This window comes from Diospyros lotus, chromosome 1 (assembly GCF_014633365.1).
Source record: "Diospyros lotus cultivar Yz01 chromosome 1, ASM1463336v1, whole genome shotgun sequence".
In the NCBI taxonomy this organism is placed as follows: Eukaryota; Viridiplantae; Streptophyta; class Magnoliopsida; order Ericales; family Ebenaceae; genus Diospyros; species Diospyros lotus.
Window position 1 is genome coordinate 39,731,653 of NC_068338.1, and position 21,442 is coordinate 39,753,094.

Below are 21,442 nucleotides of genomic sequence, written 5' to 3' on the forward strand. Positions count from 1 at the left end.
TGATTAAGATGGTTTAATTATGTGAGAAGGCAATTGATAAATGTTCATATGAGAATAGTGGACGGAATAGAATTAATATTTAACAAAGGATATAGATGAAAATCAAGAAAAACTAGAGAGGGGACTCTTAAGTATGATAAGTTATAATGACCTCACAAATATAAGACCATAATTAAAAATGATTGACTAATTAGAATTTATGTAGGCAACTCCACGTACCGAGATTAAGGCTTTGACATATTATTATACTGTTTGTTTTGTGTAAAAGCAAAACAATAGTGTTCGTAATTGGGAACATCAGTCATATTAATGCAATAATTTCAATTGGACTAGCATTTGCTTTGAGAGCTTCACAGCTCAAACAATACACTATTTCAAATGAAACCAAACCTTGACCCGTCTACAACTTGGAAAACAATTTAGCATTCAAATTATTTCTGAAGTACAGATTACTGCAAATTCATACTAGAAGCATAATGTATTCCACATTCAATGTAAACATTCAGTTGCAGCTAGGACACCTGGATTGAAAAACTATACTAAAGCAAACCAAACCTCAAGCATAAAGTAGTGGAAATCAAAACAAGAAAGTCCAAGTGAATATGCGTTCATAGGATGTTTAAATTCGTTTGCAAATATTTCTATTGCCATTGTTACTTTAGAAGTCAATTGACATTAAAAAATGTCATGCCACCAATCCTAACTTGGGATTACCGCCCATGCGCGGACCTTCGCCGCTCGAGCTCTTGATTTCAGTAGATGAGATAAATCACAGATAAAGACTTTACTTCATTGGGCAGGGTAATAAGTCGAACTCATGACCTACTGATACGAATGCTAGCTTATCATGGTCCACCCACTTGACCTGTATCCTGGGGGCATGCCACCCATTCTAACTTGATAGAATAAGGTGTAGTTGATGATGATTAATACTTAATCTAAGTTGTTCTAGTAAGTTTGTTCTTTAAAATGTTTTCCCTTCAAGATTCCAAGAGGAAGGGGGAACATTAAGCATTCACTTGCTATTTTGTTCGTGGATTTAGTAATCATCACGGGCTTCTTATAAAACTCTGACCAAGATAAATGATGACCAAGAAGTGACAGAGGGCAATCAGTAAGGACAGTGGTATCCCAATCTTGATGCTCCATAGGTGATTCACACTGGATTTACTTGGTTAGAGTGGACCCAAAGCCAAATGATAAAATCATTCTGTGTTCTGAAGTGGGGTCATCTCAATTGCCTTTGGTTTGATTTTATTTCATTATTATATGTTAGCATTAGTTGCAGATTTAGGCATTTAGCACTAGATTTGTTACACATGTTAAAGCAAAGGAAGGACACAAGATGGAAACAAAAATCTATACTTGTAGCAACACCAATAACAACTACAACGTTTTCTATTGCTCTTTCTGGCTGTGTTGTTTCAATGTTTATAATGTTGCTCAAATTTATTAACCCAAACACTAGTTTTCCAAACATACATATAAACATACCATACAGAGTAGCTACAGTTTCATGCACTGAGAATGATCAAAATATTTTACTCCAAAAAAATTAAGAGGCCACAAGAAAATATTGAGAGAAAGTTCTAAAACAAAAATATATAGAATTACATCTCTCCCAAGGAAAGTTTGATATGTTAATAAACAACAAGCAAGCTAGTAGTTAAGGTTATCCAAATTGAAAGAGTTGGAAGATACTTGAAAAGAAAAAACTAAGGCCAATCAAGACAATAATAAAAAGTAGAATATGCCACTGGTGAAGGAAAGAATAAGAGATATTGTTTGATCAACCGCAATTAATATCAAGGAACATGCTTGCCAAATACTATAATGATCCAGAGATACGGATGCAAGTGCTATTTCTAGATACAATAGCAGGTCACACTTACTTCAATTTTGCCGAGTAAACTCTAACATCCCAATTTGATTCTTTCTCAGTAATTAGTTGCTGGAGCTCAATAAAGTTCAACAAACATACTAATTTCAAGTCCTAGCCAGGTAATAATCTTGGTAATTCATAAAAGTGTTTACAATCTGATTTCAACTCAGAAACAGTTTAGCTCTCAAGGTTCAGAGAATCAACGGAAAAAGCATTCAGATGAGCTTGAAAGGGAGAGGCCAAGGAGTGGACCTGGGGACTTCTACCTTGTCCTTGATACGCTCGATCTTCTTCTCCTTCTTGGGCCTCGCGTTTCCGTACGATCCCTTGAATCTCTTCCCTTTCTTCGTCCTCTTGTCCCCTCGTCCGCACAGAACGGGAACCACTGCCACTGCCGGCGAAGAAATCGTCGCCCCTGTCGATGGGGAGAGAGACGAAAACGCGGCAGCCGCCGGCGGCCGCTCTATCATCACCCTCCTCGCCGCTGCGCCGCACCACTGCATCATCGCCACGTCTCTTCCCCCACACAGAACCAGAGACAGGTAGATGAAGCGCTTCTCTGGCGTTACAGTACTTTAGGGCTTTCCACGTCACGGCCCAGCCCTTACTTTGAGCTTAGATTAAATTTAACATCTTCTTAGGCTTTTCATTTTCCGGTAAAAAATTATAGTTATTTTTGTTTATAAGTAAATTCACACTTTATTTTAGAATGAAATGTTCGAAAATAATAATAATAATAAAAATCATCAAAAGAAAAGGCAATGGATAATTGGGCATGGATGGGATGGTCGTGGCTTGCAATGGAACACGAAGAAGTTGTTCATAAGAACCAATCGGCAACTGTTTGGAGCGATAAAACGTAAAACACGAGTAGTAGTAGCAGAGAAAGCTCGAAGCGCGCTATCTGTGAGGAAAAGCGGTTCCGATGGAGCTCTGCCGAGCTACTTCTCTTGCTTGGTCCAACTCCGTCTCTCCCTCTCTTCACATTCCTCATCCATTCTCTGTCAGTCTCTCTCTCTCTCTCTCTCTCTCTCTCTCCATAGTTATGCATTCCCGGCTACCGTTTGAATTTCGTGTCGTTTTTGTTGTATAGAGTTGCGATGGCAAGAGATTTAGGATTTGCTGCCTCGGCAAAGAGACCGCCTCTGATCCATCAGGAAAAGTAAAGCTTTCCTCTCCGCAAATTTTTGTTTTGGTTCCTCAGGATAATGCATTTACGTGTGTTTATTTTGGATATTTGATGGATGATAGTATAAGTTCGAACTCCTTCTAATTGGATCGGCATATTCTATGATTACAGAATTGGACAATAAATATAACGGCTTAGTTGGCTTTATAGAAATTTGACTCGAAAACGTGGTTGGAAATTGGCTTTGCGTTGCTGTATCCAGAGATAACTGTTCAGGATGCATCTCTTCATTCTCTTGTCAGCAAATATTCAGTTGTAGCATAATGTTGGTGCTTCTTCAAAATCAAACTTTGTTGTTCAGCATCATTCTTGAAAGTTGTTTTGGACAAAGCAATTATGTCAGATTTGTGTATGACGATGGTGCTCATATTACGTGGCATGAAATAAGGCTTGAAGGGTTTGTGGTTTGATTTTTATGGTTAGGTGGAATGAAAAACATCCAAATTCAGGCTGGCCATTAGATAAATTACGACTTCATCCATGTTATTTTGCCATTCACTAGTAGAGATAGTCAGATAGACCGTGTAACGATGCAGACATCCTTTCAAATGGGTCATGAGGACCAGCTGAGCAAGACTGAATGATTTCGATGTGAACCTCTCCCTGTAGCTGTTACTGTAATTTGACTTTCTTGTCTCATTATTACTGCCTTTAACATTGTAGACAGAGAAAAGAGAATAACCATTTTTTTAGTGTAAACTATATCCATAAACTTTTTAATTCACCGACTCTTCCATTGTAGGGAACATTTTACAGCTTTCCGAATTAACACCAATAAGCTATAACTATTCTTATGTTTCTCTCCTGCGTACAATCATCTTCTCAGTTGTCATGACCATTCCTGTAGCTAGTACTTGTCGAAATTAACATTATGTGGATAGAACCTATAATAACATTAGGCCAGGGTTGAAAAGAAAATGTGATCTAAGGTACTAGCATCCTTTTTGGCTGTGGTCTGGGCTAAAACAAATGAGCCTAGCCAGGCAGGTCATATGGCAAAATTCATCAATGTATCTTGTTGAGCAGTTATAAATCAGTTTTCAAGCAGTTGCCAGATATGAAAGGGCACTCATCATTAAGGAAAGCACCAAAGGGGAAATTCAAACTCGAATAAGCAGTTAACCACATGACCATGCCAATGCAATACCAAAAATGAAAAGGGAAACTAGCCAGATGAAACTAATCAACCAAAAATGTGCAGTTGCCAAGACTGAAGTCAGGAAAGGAGCATCCTTATGGACAATGCCAACTTAGGAAGACTTTATAGATATGGTTACCTGCTTCCAAATTTCTTACAGTTTGTAGGATAGACATCAACTCAATTGCATTACAAATTCTCAGTTTCTCCCACATCTTTTCTTTGTCAAGCAAGTGGGAAGCATTTGTTTTGCCAACACCGTGGTTGTGTTTGCTATTATGATTATTACTACTACCATATTTTTGTCCAAGTATTGTGTTTGCATGTTAATTTCTTGTTTGTCATACTTGTATTGCATGGATTTAGTTACTTGGGAATTTAATTTTTTTCTTCAGAAAAATCAGATGACTGTCTCTGTAACTGGAGCTACGGGTTTTATAGGTAGAAGACTGGTGCAGAGGCTGCATGCAGGTTCTGATTATTTATAGTACAACTGTTTCTGTTTTTTATAGGATTCATGAAATTTGGTTAATTTGTATCTCAAGTTAATTTCTCAAATAAATAAATTACCTTTTCTTTTTCTTCTGATAAATAAATTTACTAGAGGAGCATCAAAAGAGAATGCTACCTATGTACAAGGCCTACAATGCCCAAAACTGCTATAGGTATCAAATAATTAATCAAAATGGAGGCCTGTAAAAGTAAAGATTCAAAAATTGGCCCTAGATTTCTCGCATCTCACCACATCCACAAAGTCTAAATATTGATCAAGATAATAGAACACCCTTGCTGAAGAATGACCACTTAAAATAACCAAAAAAAGAGATCTTCAGTCTGTACATCTACTCCTTAACTCCCTGTTGTGTCATCCTATTTCTTTTGCCCAAAGAGTCCACATAAAACGTGAAGGGCCATGAGGAGGTCTTCGCAAAGGATCTTGCAGTATTATTTGGGCTTTCTGAAGCTATCCAAGACATCTGCAACCAACATAAACTGTTACCCCAAACTTCTTAAAATGAGAAGGTCAAATACGTTCTCCCCATTTTACTTGCAAGAGCAATGCCAAATTATAATCATTTGCTTTCTGCCAATCAGATTGTTAATAGTCAAGATCTTCTCATGAGCAGCAGTATGAAAAAATTGCTTCAAGGTTCCTGAAATATTTTGAACTCAAATTGCTTCCTTGAGGGAAACTAGCACAAATAATTTGCTTTTCTGTAAAATAGATTCCTCTATTTCTAGTGTTACACTTTCTTCCTATGTTTAACACCTTAAAACATGTTTCTTGTGTAAAATGATAAGGTAGCCTCTTCACCATATATAAGTTGAAAAATAGAAGGAAGGTCCTTGGAATGAATCTTCACCACACCATGGATTTTGCCTGGATTAACCCGTGTTGTAGTTGACAGTTTGCTTTTGGCGTTCTCTACAGTTGTGTTTATGGTTTGCTTTATGTTCTCTAAAGTTGTGTTCATGTTTTGCTAATACCATATGAGTTAGTGATTGAAGCTATAGGTATTCATCCCTTTCTAGTATATAGCCATCGTTAGTATATCCCATTATTCACTGCATATGATATTGCTTCTTTCTTTTTCTTTTTGAAAAATACTGTATATGAGATTGCTATATTTGATTTACATGTATCTTTTTGTGAAACTTGGCTGCTCCTTGCATTCACACATGCATGGAAACACACACATTAAACTTCAGTGTGGTATTAATGGGTCAGATTGGTTGAGTGTTCTCTTTTATTATCTTTCTTTTGGATGCAGATAATCATAGAATTCGTGTCTTGACACGATCCAAGTCTAAAGCTCAGTTAATTTTTCCGGGTAAGAAGGTAATGGTTACTTTTATTTGTCTTCCTAAATTTCTACAATATGTCAGCACATGATACTGTTAGATAAGTGGCAATGATATTCTTGTTCTCACCATTTTCTTTCATTAATAAATAAATTTGCATATGTTGTTGGCCTTCACCATTTTCTTTCATTAATAAATAAATTTCCTTTGGTTTTCATTTTCTTGCTTTGGACTGTGCTTCTGAAGTTCCATCACATAAAGAAATTATTTTGTTAATTAGTATTGGAAAGTTGCAAACTCATTTCCATCGCACAAAGAAATCACTTTGTTAATTTATTTTTGAAAGTTTCAAAATCTGTTACATCACATAAAGAAATTAGTTTGTTAATTTATGTTAGGGAGTTTCAAACTCTTTTATGTTTTCTTTTTTATGAAGTATCAGTTCACTAGACAAGAATAACACAGATAATTATAGAAACCTATCCATAGTTTGTCATAATATTCAAACTTAATGTAACCTTATAGAACCTACTTGGACCATTTTCAATCTAACAAAGACCTACCAAAAGTCTAAATCTTCATGGAGGAAAATATTCAACACACTTTCCAAAGGTAGAGAAAAATGTTGACAAAGTTCCAAATCCAAAAAAATCATTTGAGGGGTTTTAGGTATTTAAAACTATCCCTCATAGTGGACTTTTTCATAACCAAAACCCTTCAAATTATTTTTTTTTTTGAACTTGGAACTTCGCCAATACTTTTCTCTACCTTTGGAAAGTATGTTGACTATTTTTTCAGAATTTTCTTTCATGGAGATCTAGAGCTTAGGTATGTCTTTGGTAGATTTAAAATGGACCTAGTACATCACAGTAAGTTAATAGAAAGTAAATATTATGTTAAACATTAGGTAGGTTTCTATAATTATCACTGCCCCCCACCCCCAACCAAAAAAAAAAAACTAAAGGAAGCAAACCTGTTACTGGAGCAGGCACAAAAGGCTTCTGCGTCAGAGGCTGCTTCCTCAAAATAATCTACTATCCGAGATGATGAGAGGTCAAAAAAATTATATACAGAAAGCACAGGGGAGCTCTGTCTTTGATCTTCTCTACATTGCTCTTCCACAGTGATAGGCAGCTGATCCACTCTTAAATTGACCTGATGCTTGACTGCCTTTGTCCAAGTGTTAGCCACTCTGTTCACATAAAGCAAGTGCCACTCTCTGTTCTTCTGAAAGTCTGACCTTATGTCTTGGATCAAAGTTTGCATAATCCATTGTGGAGGGGAGTACTGATCTGAAACTTGGGAACACAAGCTAAGAGGAACAGTCTCCTCCTCTATGGCAATCCACGATTGCCTCTCTACTATGTTTAAAGCCTCCCTGGGACCCTGACTGTAACGACCTAGATTTTCACCTCAATTTTTATTTGCAACAGCGGAAGCAAATTAATTAAAATTACACATTTCATGAGCTCTTACCTACACATCATAGCATCAACCAATCAAATCTAACAAAAAACCCCATATGAGCCCCTGTCCACACTCACCTACAAGGATCTTTTCGGTCGGGAGAGCCCCGTACACATAGCTATCGACAAGGATTTGACACCACTAAACTCAACCTCGAACTTCCCCTTTCTTAATCTGGAATGATGTTAAAAACAAAGTAAGCCACAAGGCTCAGTAAGCATATCTGAAATAAAGGGGCATCATAGGAAATTGTATCTTGAAGGAATCACCACGACTAACATTAACAAGGCTTCCCACATTCGTTCCCACGTCATGTCACAAGTTATTGTATATATTCATTATGCTTTACATTATATGCCTATGTCAGGTTCCACATGTTTGTATGGCATGTATTCATAATTATGCAAATGGCCATTTGGGCCAAATTCATATTGAACAAATTCGGTCCCTAGAGTAGGGAACCCCGAACTTAAGCTGAGTTTTGATCAATGAACTCGCTTCAATTGATTCAATAGATAGGAAACCTATTTATACAAGTTGCTATGTAATCTACTCCTATTATTTTTCCTGGATTTTAGGAACTTATCTAGCTCCATCTTTATCTCCTTTCTTTGATCTGTTGGAGGCTTATCTGTTGTGCATCAGCTTCTTATCTGCTTCCGTGACTTCTTCATAAGCTAGGACTCTCTCTCCAACACCCCCCCCTCAAGCTAAGGAATAGATATCTCTCATTCCTAGCTTGTTGATGAGAGTTTCAAAACCTGGTCTGGCCATGGATTTAGTTAATATATCTGCGTCTTGGTCTGCTGTAGGAATATAGGTAAATTTTATTCCTCCATCTTCTATTTCTCTTTGGATGAAATGTCGATAAATTCTAACATGTTTCATTCTATCATGCTGTACGGGGTTGTTAACGATGCTTATGGCTGACTTGCTATCACTGTAGAGTCATGTTGGTTTGGTTAGCGGCATTTGTAGATCTTCCATCAATCTGGCCACCCAAATTAATTCGCAAACTCCTTGGGCAATCGCCCTAAATTCTGCTTCAGCACTGCTTCTTGCTATAACGGACTGTTTTTTACTTCTCCACGTGACTAAGTTACCCCATAGCTTTGTACAAAAACCTGATGTAGATCGACTATCAGCCACTGATCCTATCCAATCTGCATTAGAAAATCCTTCTGCCCCTCTTTCATCAGTCTTCCTAAACAACAGTCTCTTACCTGGTGTGCCCTTTAGGTATCCCAAAATGTGGTATACGGCTTTCAAATGTTGTTGAGTTGGGGCATGGATAAATTGACTTATGATGCTTACTGAATAGGCTATATCTGAGCGTGTTAAAGACAGATAAATCAATCTCCCAACTAACCTTTGATACCTTTCTTTGTCTACTGGTGGATCATCATCCTTCTTCATATACTTCCAATTCCTCTCAAATGGAGTTTGTCTTGGTTTGCATGCAAGCATTCCTGTATCTTTTAGAACATCAAGAGTATATTTTCGTTGAGATATTTCAATACCTTCCTTACTTCTTGCTACTTCCATTCCCAAAAAATACTTCATATTTCCCAAGTCTTTTACCACAAACTCTTCTTTCAGTCCTTAGTTTTAGAGCTGCAATTTCATTAGTATCATCCCCTGTAACAACTATATCATCAACGTACACAATCAATATGCACCTTTTTCCATTTGAGTGTTTAATAAATAGAGTATGGTCGGCCTCACCTTGCTTGTAACCAAATTTGGTTAAGGTTGAGTTAAACCTTTTAAACCATGCTCTAGGGGATTGTTTCAAACCGTAGAGAGATTTGTGTAGCTTGCATACCTTCCCAATTCTTTCTTTGTTTTCAAACCCAGGTGGAATCTTCATATATACCTCTTCTTCCAGCTCTCCATTTAGAAAAGCACTCTTAATGTCGAACTGAAATAACTCCCAATCTAAATTAACAGCAATGGATAGAAGTACTCTAATGGAATTTAACTTTGCAACTGGAGCAAATGTCTCTTCATAATCTATTCCTAGATTTGAGAGTACCCTTGGACTACCAACCTGGCTTTATAACGATCTATACTCCCATTTGATTTATATTTGACAGTAAATACCCATTTGTAGCCTACAATCTTTTTATTCTTTGGTCTGTCCACCAGTTCCCATGTATTGTTGCTGTCCAAAGCCTTCATTTCTTCCATCACAGCATTCTTCCAGTTTGTATCATCCAAAGTTTCATGTATATTGCCGGGAATAAAAGCTTCATCCATAGTTACAATGAATGCCCTGAACTGTGGGGATAATTTAGAGTAATTTAGATAATTTGATATGGGATATTTCACACAAGATCTTACTCCTTTTCTGACTGCAATAGGTAGGTCCAGATCACCGCTAGCTGCTGTATTTTTTCCCTCATTTTCTGGACCGATCTCAGGTTCCAACAACTGGATGATTTGAGGAGCAGGATTGTTTGGCTTTCTTGAGTACACTTTAAGTGGTTTTTCTGGACTCAATCCTTCCCTTAGGTCAGTCTCCCCTAGTTCATCTGGGCTGTGATCAGATATTGGGCTTGTAGCAGCTGATGGTTGAATATTGCTGGGTTCAATTGTTGCAGGCTGTGAACAAACAGCTGTAGGATTTTCACAAGTAGTAGTGGGAGACATAGGCAGTGTGATAGGCATTGAAATTGTGGGATCCCAATGGCTTTCTTCCACTGCTGATGCAGTACTAGTGTGATAAAAAACTGTTTCATCAAATATTACATCACAAGAAACAAAGAATTTTTGTGATGTAGGACAATAACACTTATATCCTTTTTGGGTAGGAGAGTAACAAATGAAAATACACTTGAATGACTTTGGTTCTAGTTTGTGACGATTTGGGCTGGTTTGATAGACATAGACCACACATCCAAACACCTTTGGGGTAAGAGTATTGAGAATCCGAACATAAGGAAAAGTAGTCATCAAGTTGTTCAAGGGTGTTTGGTATTTTTGAACTTTGGTTGGGAACCTATTAATCAAGTAAGCGGCTATTAGAATTGCCTCCCTCCAATACCTATTAGGAGTGAACTTGTGAACATCAAGGATCTAGCCACTTTAAGTAAATGACAGTTTTTTCTCTCAGCTACCCCATTTTGTTGGGGAGTGTAGGGACATGTGCTTTGATGAAATATTCCATTCGTAGTGAGGTATTAGGTAAATGGGTAAGAGAAATATTCTCAGGCCATTATCAGTCCTAAGGATGCAAATAGAGGACTGAAATACGTTTAGAACAAGCTTATGGAAATTCTGAAAGATCGCACATACCTCAGATTTTTCTTTCATTAGATACACCCAACATACCCTTGTGTGATCATCAATGAAGGTCACAAACCATCTGGTACCATTCAAGTTTGAAACCCTAGCTGGACCCCATATATCACTATGGATCAAATGAAATGGTTTGGAAGGATTATATGCTTTTTGAGAATAGGAACTGTGAGTTTGTTTGGCAAGAATGCAATGGTCACACTTGAGCTCCAAATTAGCTTTAATGATGAATAAATCAGGGAACAAATGTTTCAAATACTGAAAATTAGGATGACCAAGACGTTTATGCCATAACAAAATTTCTGAATTCAAACTAACCGAAAAAGAAAGACTACGAGTCAACTGACTAAGAAAAGCCTTGTTGTCCAATACCCAATAGAGCCCATCCTTCTCCTCAGCACTGCGAATCATCTTCCCCATGGACCGATCCTGAAAAACACAATGCGAGGAGGAGAATGTCACAGATACAATTCAGGTCATTAGTGAGTTTACTCACAGATAACAAGCTACACTTTAAATTTGGCACATATAAGACAGATTCAAGTACTAAACCAGCCACACACACTTTTCCTTTTCCCTTAACTGAAGATATTGTTCCATCTGCCATTAACATAGTTAGATCCCTATTTTCCAACTAAAAATTTTCAAACGCAGCCATGGATCCGGTCATATGATCGGATGCTCCTATATCCACAACCCAGCTGCCGTTGCTTATCCCTTTAGTAGTTAAGGAAAAAAACTGAGTTACCTCTTTGGGTCAAAGATGGTGTTGGAGTAGCTGCTGCTGGTCCATCTAATTCCTTTGGAATATGTGCACCATTCAGTAATTTCTGCAAGAAATCTACCTAATCTGCTGTTAGATTTAATCCCATACCTCTTTTGTTATTAGAGCACTTGCAGTTGCAGGTATACTTGTAGCAGTGTAGGCTGGTCTTTCCTTCTCCTTCTCCTTCTTATTTCTTGGTTGCCAATGTGGTGGCTTCCCATGAAGTTTCCAGCAGTTGCTTTTTGTGTGGTAGGGCTTATTACAGTGTTCACACCACTGTTTAACCATCAGATTTTCTTCTTTTCTTGTTGCAGCAAGGGCAGATCCAGTGTTGGGTTCTGCTGAAACAAGCATGACTCTCCTCCTGCTCTCCTCACGTCTAACTTCGCGAATGCTTCTCTAAGTGTTGGCAATGGCTTAATGCCTAAGAGGCGTCCCTGAATCTCATCCAAGTCCGAATTGAGGCCTTGGAGAAAGTCGAAAACTCTCTCTTTTTCCTATATCTTGTTATATTTCTGGCTGTCACTTGAGCATTCCCACTTTGGATCATAGTATAGATCCATCTCTTGCCACAACTCTAATAAATTGTTGTTGTATTCAGTAACAGAGAGTCCACTCTGTTTTGTAGTCTGAATGGCTACTCTAATCTCAAAACATTGAGTAGTATTCTCAAGATCAGAATATAGTTCATGGACTGCATACCATACTTCCCTTGCAGTCTTGTAAAACAGATAGGTTTGGCCTATCTTTTCTTCCATCAAGTTGATTAGCCATGCCATGAGAATAGAGTTCTCTACTTCCCATCGCTGGTAATCTCCAGATTCTTCTTGAGGTGTTGGAACAGTTCCAATGAGGTAGCCAAACTTTCCTTTGCCCTTAATCACCAAAGTCACGGATTAAGACCACTCCCTGAAATTCCTACCATTTAGCTTGTGTTGTGTGATTTGCAGAGTTTGGCTATCCATGGAGAGGGTGCTGGCGGGAATAATGGTAGGCTGCATACTCGACTGTTGGGACGCTGATCCGAGAGCAGATTCCTCAGTCGCAGGAATGGCTGCTGGATTAGGGCTAGCCATCTTGATCGAGATACTCAATTATAAAAAATCAAGCTCTGATACCTTGAACAAATTCGGTCCCTAGAGTAGGGAACCCCGAACTTAAGCCGAGTTTTGATCAATGAACTCGCTTCAATTGATTCAATAGATAGGAAACGTATTTATACAAGTTTCTATGTAATCTAATCCTAGAATTTAAGAGCTAGTATACAACAGAAAAATAAGATAAGAAAACTTCTATCTACTCCTATTATTTTTCTTGGATTTTAGGAACTTATCTAGCTGCATCTTTATCTCCTTTCTTTGATTTGCTGGAGGCTTATCTATTGTGCATCAGTTTCTTATCTGCTTCCGTGACTTCTTCATAAGCTAGGACTCTCTCTCCAACACATATTGTATACCGTGCACTGACATGCACGTTCACGTTCACATTGTCCTTTTTATCATGTACCCCCATGAAAGGTTTCACGTCACTATGCAACACATGCACATGAACATGCTCAATAAAATACAAATAGTCCTTAGGCTCACACCTATCAATATGCTCAACAATATCATAACCCATAATACTCATTAACCATACGTCACCCTCTTTGGCATGGCAACACATGCCTATCTTGCTCGGACGTCATCGGCACAGCGATAGGAGTGCCCTCGCTCAAAGGCTAAGGGAACAAATACCCATTATAAACCTCACTTGATAAACATATATACAATGTCATGCATGATCATATGCAACTCACACCACCATGTATATGAAAACGTCTTTACACAATTGTTATGGAATATTTATTCAGGTAGTTCAAGACAAAAACCCACATGTTTCACGTTATGCAAATCACTGTCATTGAACCCATATTTTTACGTTCCCAACACATTTATGGCATAAGGCTCCAGGCGAACATTTGTAGGTCGACATGTTATTTCATATGATTCGGGGTCAAGATATGAACCCCTATTTGGCGTAAGTATTTGTACCACTTTACTTACAAGATTAGGGGTAACGCCTATCGTTACTCACATTATTAATTGACCCAGAATATTTGATAATATTGAAGATTAGACAGAGGCTGGTCATTTGACCGCCATAGCCCTATAGGACAACCATGCGGATATACCAGTGTTGCCATAACCACATCGAGTCTCCCTGATTCTTTAAGAACCTAGCCCCACATCGATTCGACATCATTCTCAAAGAAGTAGGAGCAATACAAAACCCCGTGGCGGTTAGAAATAAATATCACCAGGAGTCACATATTTAGTTTAAGCCCGCCGTCTACAAACTCAACAACCACTCACATATTTTAAAGTGGTTACCATGCATATTTACGTAATTAATGAGTGGAACAGAATCATGGTAAATGAGGGAATAAAATATGAAAAACAACGAAGACTTGCGTAGGGATTAAAAAATATAAAGAAAGGGTTAGGAGTTTGCATTAACAAGAATAAAAGGAGAGAACTTGCCTTTTAATAGAAGATTCCAAGCTTTTTGCTCACCCGTTGACATATGTTGTCTACTTTTTCTTCTAATTTTTCCCATTGAATTCCCTTCCACTTAGCTTCCCATGGTTCACCAATCTTTCTTCTTTCTCCATTCCTTCTTCAACTTCTCCAAATGGTGCCTCCTATTTATAGGCCTTGAAACTTGGCCACCAAATATGTTATATATTATACTATAATATTTCTTAATCATTTCAAATCTTTTCAAATTTTCTAAGATATTCCAATCATTTAAGATCTTCCCAAATCTTCTCAGATATTCTAATCATTTTAAGATTTCCTCAAATCTTCCATAATCTTTTATAATCATTGCATATCTTCTAAAATCTTCTCCAATCAATCCAAATCTTCTAAGATTTTCTCCAATCAATTCCAAATCTTCTAAAATCTTCTCTAATCATTCTAATGGTTAATTGGTTCAGTTCGCTGCTCCAATGGTCTAGTTACGGGGTTTCAAGAATTACACTTTGACCCGAACTTTTCGGATAATTGCACTTAGACCCCTTGCGACTTGATCCCCGGGCTATCCTAAAATTTCTTTACGCCCCTAGAAAAAGGGTTAATTACGCTAATACCCCAGGTTTTTAGGTAAATTACACTTTGACTCGAACTTCAAAAATTTTGATTTTGCCCCGACTCATAAACTAAACTTCTCCCTCAAGACCTTCATAACCCTTTGAAATGTCCTACTTTCTCAAATATTTACGTCTCGAGGTACTCCCTTCTATTGATTCGGCAATTAATTAGCTAAATCCTTAAAACCGATTCCCAGTTCCTTGAACTTACTTAACACTACCAAATATAGGGTATTACATTGACCATTAAAGCTTCAGCAAGCAAAGGGGACATTGGCTGAACCTTTAGTGCTCATCCAAGCAACCGAACTCCTTTGTCATCTCTAGCAATTATATCCCCATAAGCAGTTTCTTCCAGGAAGGTTGCATTAGTGTTGATCTTGAAGCTTCCATTATATGGTCTTGTCCTGGTAGGGGTTGGTAAAGAGGGAGGTTCCTACTCCTGGAGATGTTCTTTCCTTTCTGGCCTGCCAATTCCAAGTGCTCCTTCCAGTTGTCTTCCATCTCCCTCAACAACCTCCCAATGGCCACAACCTTATTTTCTGTATGACCTAGAATCCTAAATTCCCATATTTTCTCCATGAGGACTGCTGCAAATATCAAGAAGCTGGTCCTTAGCTTAGAATTTGAGAAATATAGCTTCTTTGGGTTGAGATTGAAAGATAGCCACCCCTGGATGTCCTGGAAGCACCACCTATCCGAGTGTAGTGCCCAGAAAAGAAACCAGCAAGGTGGCATTGAGTGAGTAGATAGTAGGATAATTCCATCCGTCTCTGCACAGACAGCATTGAATCTCCTGAATATTGATCCTTCTGGCTATCTCCTCTCATGTTGGCAGGGCCCCAATTTCAGCCCTCCATTCACCATTCATCTATTATGGATCTTCCTATCCGATAGGTTATATCACTCAGCCCCTGTCCTTAATCTTTTATGGATCTTCATGGTAATGCATAAACATATGTTATATACATACATATAAACATGTCATGTACTACCCATTTCTTCTTCCAGATGACTCTTTTGCTTGATTCTCACTTTTCAGTATTGCTTTTTTGTCCTTGCATTATAGTCAGGGACTTTCCAGGAATTGTGATAGCAGGGGAGCCAGAGTGGAAAGACTTCATTCAAGGTTCAAATGCTGTTGTAAATTTGGCCGGAATGCCCATAAGTACAAGATGGTCCCCTGAGGTTACTGTTTGAATATTTTGACTGCCTGGATTTTGCCTTATAGTTATATGCTAGTGATAGCTTTGGCTGCGGCTGGGTTCCATCTAAGAAAAAATTGATCATGTACTATTGTTCCATTTTTGGATCTGTGCATGCATGCACTAAGTTTGCTGTTCTTTTCCTGGGCATTGTATTACACGAACAATCATCTGAATCTGTTGAGTGTCATCTTCATGGTGGATATGAAGTATTGCTCATTAGGTTGATAAATTTAATACTCTCAAATATGTTGTAAATCAGTACTTTACCAGGATTAATACCTGAAACTGCAGAACATATAGATGTAAATTTAGCTGTGAAGCATAGATATTCAGTTAAATAAGATGCATGCCTACACACTAAGGTTAGGTCTATTAACTTGCTCCAATAATGATATTTATCTTGCTTAATTGAGGAATTATGTGGATAGCAACTTATAGTACACTAATTTTTATTTTTTAGATTATAGTTAGTTGAATGAATATTTCCCACCATCAAGATCAGGGAAAAATCATGAATATAATATGGATTTTGTTGTTACAATACTGAAAAATTGGACCCTACTTATACTAGTAAGATTATAATGCATCAAAGTCAATTGACATTTTCAACATTTCATAACAGATTAATGTTTGTATATTTATTTTAAGACCAGATAATTTATTTACTTCCTGTGTAATGCAGATCAAGAAAGAGATCAAGCATAGCAGAATAAGAGTGACCTCAAAGGTCATCATCAATTTTCCTTACCACTCATACTACACAGCAAAAAGAAAAAAACATTTTTTTTTTCCATCCAAAAAGGTCATTATATTGCAGTTGCAATATTTATTAATACTTTCTACAAGTTTGTTTACCAGACCATTTTGATTCATTATGAAGGTTGTAGATTTAATAAACAACTCACAAGACGAAGTTCAGCCTACAGTTCTTGTTAGTGCAACAGCAGTGGGTTATTATGGTATGTGCTATAAACATCATTTCCTGCTCAAGTTCTTGTCAGAGTCAAGTAACTTAGTTGTTAATATCATTATTTTGCTTTGCTTGTATTTCTTACATGTTAAAATTGGTAATTATTGTTTTTGAGTGCATACTAAATCTATAACTGAAAAAATTTTCCCTGCAACAAGGACTTGTGTTAATAAGGGTGGGATGCTTCAGAAAACTGGGGAGAAAAAAGAGGAAAAGAAAAATGTCTTTGGTGCTACTCTCAAGTATTTTTACATTCGTCAAGTTTCCACAAAGTAAGTGGAAAGCTGTTCTTTTTTGTGTTCAGCATATAGTCTTTGTGCCAGAAAGGAAATCCGACTCTCATTGCCTTGAGAGCAATAGTAGTTCTTCATGGTCCTGCCAGTGAACCAGGATGAACCTGAATAACCCATCTCTATCTTAATTATTTTGGGCTTGGATAGCTATCTTTGAACATTGCTTATCTTTGGAATAGGAAAGCTAGAAGCTTTCAGCCCAGAGTAAATTCTATTTTGAGCTTGGGCACAGACATTGGCAAACCTGACACATTCCAAGCTCATGAATGTAGGTGAGCTTTGTTTGCACATCTTTTTAAAAGGAAAAACAAGAAGCGGAAGCATGAGAAGTGTTTAGGATATCATATTGGCACTGGCACTTTTCTGCCCAAGGTTTTTGAAATCTTTTCACTTGTGCGTGTCAAATAAGTAAGAGAAGAAAACTTTTTCTGCATAGGTTAATAGGCCGTGCAGTATAAATAATAAGCAAAATATGTGTTATTATTGTCTGCTATAGGTTTGTAAAATGAAGAGTAGCAGACATTGGCCTAAGTGGTGAGGTCCTACTTTTTGTTACTATTGAGCAAACTGTCCTTTATTTTATTCTATTTATCTTTTCGAATGAAAAAACCGAAAAGGCTTGCATTTAAAGAATGCATAAGCATGGTTGTTAAACTCTCAATTTTACGGGTACGATTTTACGATTTTGAAGTTGAATTGCACTCAATTTTATGATTTTATATGTCGAAGACCCTCTTACGATTTTAACAACCTTGTGCATAAGGTGGTCAGTGTCCATGGAACACCATACATGTATTAGTCTGGAACAGCAGGGAAAAACAAAAATGAAAATATAAGTTAATAGTTCAATATAATGGAACAAAAGTCCATAATCAAGCCCTAAAAAGCTTATTTTGCCTTCAACCGTATTGTACTCTTGCCATTGGCTTCATATTTTCCCTCAACTGGTAGCTTTGAATCTTTATTTTAATAGAATACACCTTTGCCTTCTCAAAGATGACATGCTAGACTTTTTCTTGTGGCTTTGGTAAATTGCTCAGGCAGTAGTGAAACACAAGTATTTGATGAGCGAAGTCCATCAGGAGATGATTATTTGGCTGAGGTAGAAAAACAAAATTGATTTATTATAATGTTGCACTTTTATTCTATTTCAAGAGCATGACAAACAGCTGGTCTTGCACTCTATCAAAAATACCTCTTACCAGGTTTGTAGAGAATGGGAAGCAACAGCACTCAGAGTCGACAAGAATGTTAGGTTAGCACTGATTCGCATTGGTGTGGTACTTGGTAAAGATGGAGGTGCTCTAGGTATGTTCTTATCTTCTGGGTCATTTTTCTTCACTTGTGCTTGCACAGACAACTTCTTGGTGATGTCTTTCTATTGGGATAAACATAGTTTATCTCTAGCTAAGATTTTTGATTTAGGGATCCATGTGGGTGAAATAGATTCAAACTTATATCTCTCTGAATGAACCAAGGGACAACACAAAGATAAATTAGGCAGCATTCATCTGTTCTCATTTAATGCAGTGACTTCAAAATTTGCTAGTACTTTTTTTTTTTGTTGCTAGATTATATGTTAGGATCTGATGCTCTGGAGCTTTGATGAAGAGTTACTTAATTTTTCCTTATTGTTTTCCCTAAAATGATTGTTTTTTTTCCTTTGGGCCTGTGCAGCCAAAATGATCCCTTTGTTCATGATGTTTGCTGGTGGACCCTTGGGCAATGGAAGACAATGGTATTTCCCTTAAATTTCTGTTCCTAGGAATTGCTACAAAAACTATTCTACTACTATAGAATTAGTTGGTATTGCAAGCAAAAGTTGCTTGCTTCATCTCAAAAGCAATGATGTATTTACACAATGTTGAGCAAAGGATTTGAAATGTCATTTTTTTTTTCTCATTTTTCTTTGATTTCTTACAATCTTATAAAGATATTATATTTATTGAGTTTAAATTAACGTGGTAAGAAAAAATTATTCAACTGCTCAATTTCTGAAATTCAATTCTCTTGGTTGTGTAGGTTTTCATGGATTCATTTGGATGACATAGTGAATCTGATATATGAAGCTTTATCTAATCCATCTTATGAAGGTAAATTCTTTCAGTTGATATCAAATTTATGCAACTATTGAGAGAAGGAGCAGCTAACTCATAATTGCAGCAGAGAGCTGCCAATCTTAATTTGCCCTTTCAATTGCTACCCACTTCTTTTGCGATATTAAAGTAGGCAAAAACACAGTGGTGAGCAATAACAAAACACTCATTGGAATTGCATATATTGTCGTCCTGGCTTTAGTCTAGTATTCTATTTTATCCTTACGAGTTGCTGCTATCTGGTACCTATCTTTGTGTATACTGCAGAACTTTGTGGGCCGTGTCCATAACAGCAAATGTGATAAATCTCAATCATCTCGTGTTTCCATTCTAACCATTTTCTTTTCATAGAAAAAGATTTTAACCCTACAGGTCCTCCAGAATCTAAGTACGGATATGAAATAAAATTTTATTAATTTTATTCATCTTCTTTTGGGATCTTCGTTATAAAATTTTATAAGTGGGAGGTCTGCTGTTGTTTAATCACATGCAAACTCATAATCGCCATGCTTATGCCGTTGAGAATTTATTCATTTCAAGTTGGCGCTTATGAATCAATTTTCTTGAAATACTTGTGCTACTTTGTTGTTTTACTTACCTGAAATACTCATGTTCACTCTTATAATAATAACTGGGTGTTTTGTCCTTGGACTGGATATCCTCGTTTAGTAACAACTATCAGAAAAGAAATGAAGAACCCTTTTAAAAAAATTTGTGGCCTTTAAACTGAGTTGAAGTGATCAAATATCAGGAGTTATCAACGGAACTGCACCTAATCCAGTTCGATTGGGGGAGATGTGCGAACATTTGGGATCTGCCATGGGCCGACCCTCCTGGTTGCCTGTACCTGACTTAGCGCTCAAGGCGGTGCTCGGGGAGGGAGCTTCTGTGGTAAGGGCCTCGTAAAGTTTTCTGTTTGGTTATATAATTTGTTCTGCTCGTCCTATCATCACTTGCAGTTTGCAAATTCTTTTCCATGCAGGTACTGGAAGGCCAAAAGGTTCTCCCTGTTAGAGCCAAGGAGCTGGGTTTCCCATTTCAATACCCCTACGTGAAAGATGCATTAAGAGCCATTCTGTCCCAGGACAGTTGAGGTATGACGTCATCAACATGCTGCATATTCTTTATTCTTTCGGTAAAGAAGGCTGGCTACTCGCTCTGTCACTTGTAAGATTGAACTGCAACATATTTAAGTGAAAAATCAAGCTCTGAACACAGTTAATTTGTGACCTTCCATTTTTTTTCCCCCTGGTTTTTAGTGAGCCTGTTTCTGAGTTGCTATAGTTTCTATCTGTAGTGTATGCTAAATGCCATTGCAAGTGGCGGTGGCAGGAATCAGTTCAATTAAGAGCCCTTCCCCCTTTCCCCCAATTCTCATTTGTTTTGGCATCATTGTGGCATGCCTCAATTAATACACACATCAACCAATCAGGTGATTCTTTTTAAATTTGACCTGATTGAACGTTTTGCTTATAATATTGTTTTGATGCTTTATTTATTTATTTATTATAATCTTATATAAAATTAGAATTTTGTAGTTATATTTGTCCCTTGATGGAATCAAAACATTAAAGCAATTGTTTTAAGTTGAATAGAATGAGCGAGTCTTACTGACCAAAAAATGTGACCTACGCTTTATTTCTATATCTTTATTTTTAAAAATTTATATTTAGTTTTTATTTTTCTCCTGATGGTCTTATCTTTCACCGGAAACAAACATCCTAGATTGGAGAGCCAACCCATTGATCAAGTCTTGAGTTGCCCAACACTACCACATTGATAGACCTGTTACAATGGTCTTTGTGGATCGACGAACACTTCTTACAAAAATAAAAACAAAAATCAAAGCTGAACTTTATCAAATTCCTCCGCTGAATTAACAATACATATACTCGTCGCTTGAAAGCATATGCAGAGACCACTCAAATCATAAAAAAATTATTTTTCAAAATAAAAACAAGATCGAAAGTTAAAAAATAAAAATAAAAACTTAAAAACTCAAAAATCAAACTAAACTACCCAAAAGCTCATAGCTGTTAAGCATAGGCATCAAGCAAGGACACTATTCGTTCACAGGCATTTTAATTTTTAAATAAAGCAAAAAATTCGTTTAGTTGTGTGGAGAGAGAGAGACGGAGAGAGCTACTGAAGTAAAACAAGCTTTTGCGAGAAATAGTAAAGAAAGACCCGGATAGAC

The 21,442-nt window shown here is 37.2% G+C and overlaps 2 protein-coding genes across 3 annotated transcripts; one reads left to right on the forward strand and one right to left on the reverse strand.

Annotated features, from left to right (window-relative positions):
* Positions 1-1,781: 1,781 nt before the first annotated feature.
* LOC127793642 (30S ribosomal protein S31, mitochondrial) lies at positions 1,782-2,706 on the reverse strand. Its single transcript, XM_052324389.1, has 2 exons — positions 2,690-2,706; positions 1,782-2,455 (listed from the first exon to the last, which is right to left on the reverse strand). The coding sequence occupies exons 1-2, from the start codon at positions 2,704-2,706 to the stop codon at positions 2,098-2,100; spliced, it is 375 nt and encodes a 124-aa protein (XP_052180349.1). The 3' UTR covers positions 1,782-2,097.
* Positions 2,669-20,481, forward strand: LOC127797500 (epimerase family protein SDR39U1 homolog, chloroplastic). Of its 2 annotated transcripts, XM_052330467.1 has the most exons (13): positions 2,674-2,885; positions 2,976-3,044; positions 4,605-4,680; positions 5,982-6,041; positions 15,748-15,866; positions 16,569-16,613; positions 16,767-16,845; positions 18,190-18,251; positions 18,355-18,457; positions 18,827-18,887; positions 19,172-19,242; positions 19,997-20,136; positions 20,228-20,481. In XM_052330467.1, exons 1-13 carry the CDS (start codon positions 2,808-2,810, stop codon positions 20,336-20,338), a joined length of 1,074 nt encoding a protein of 357 aa, XP_052186427.1. In that variant the 5' UTR covers positions 2,674-2,807; the 3' UTR covers positions 20,339-20,481. The 2 variants fall into 2 exon arrangements, with proteins under 2 accessions (XP_052186434.1, XP_052186427.1); XM_052330474.1 differs by lacking the exon at positions 15,748-15,866 and having other exon boundaries at positions 2,669-2,885; positions 5,982-6,049.
* The last annotated feature ends 961 nt before the right edge of the window (positions 20,482-21,442 follow it).

Excerpts from the sequence above, each read along its gene's own strand:
- LOC127797500 (XM_052330467.1), top strand. The coding sequence starts at position 2,808 with ATGGAGCTCTGCCGAGCTACTTCTCTTGCTTGGTCCAACTCCGTCTCT. Across the intron at positions 18,252-18,354 it reads GAGATGATTATTTGGCTGAG|GTTTGTAGAGAATGGGAAGC; the intron begins GTAGAAAAACAA and ends ACCTCTTACCAG. Across the intron at positions 20,137-20,227 it reads TCGGGGAGGGAGCTTCTGTG|GTACTGGAAGGCCAAAAGGT; the intron begins GTAAGGGCCTCG and ends TTTTCCATGCAG.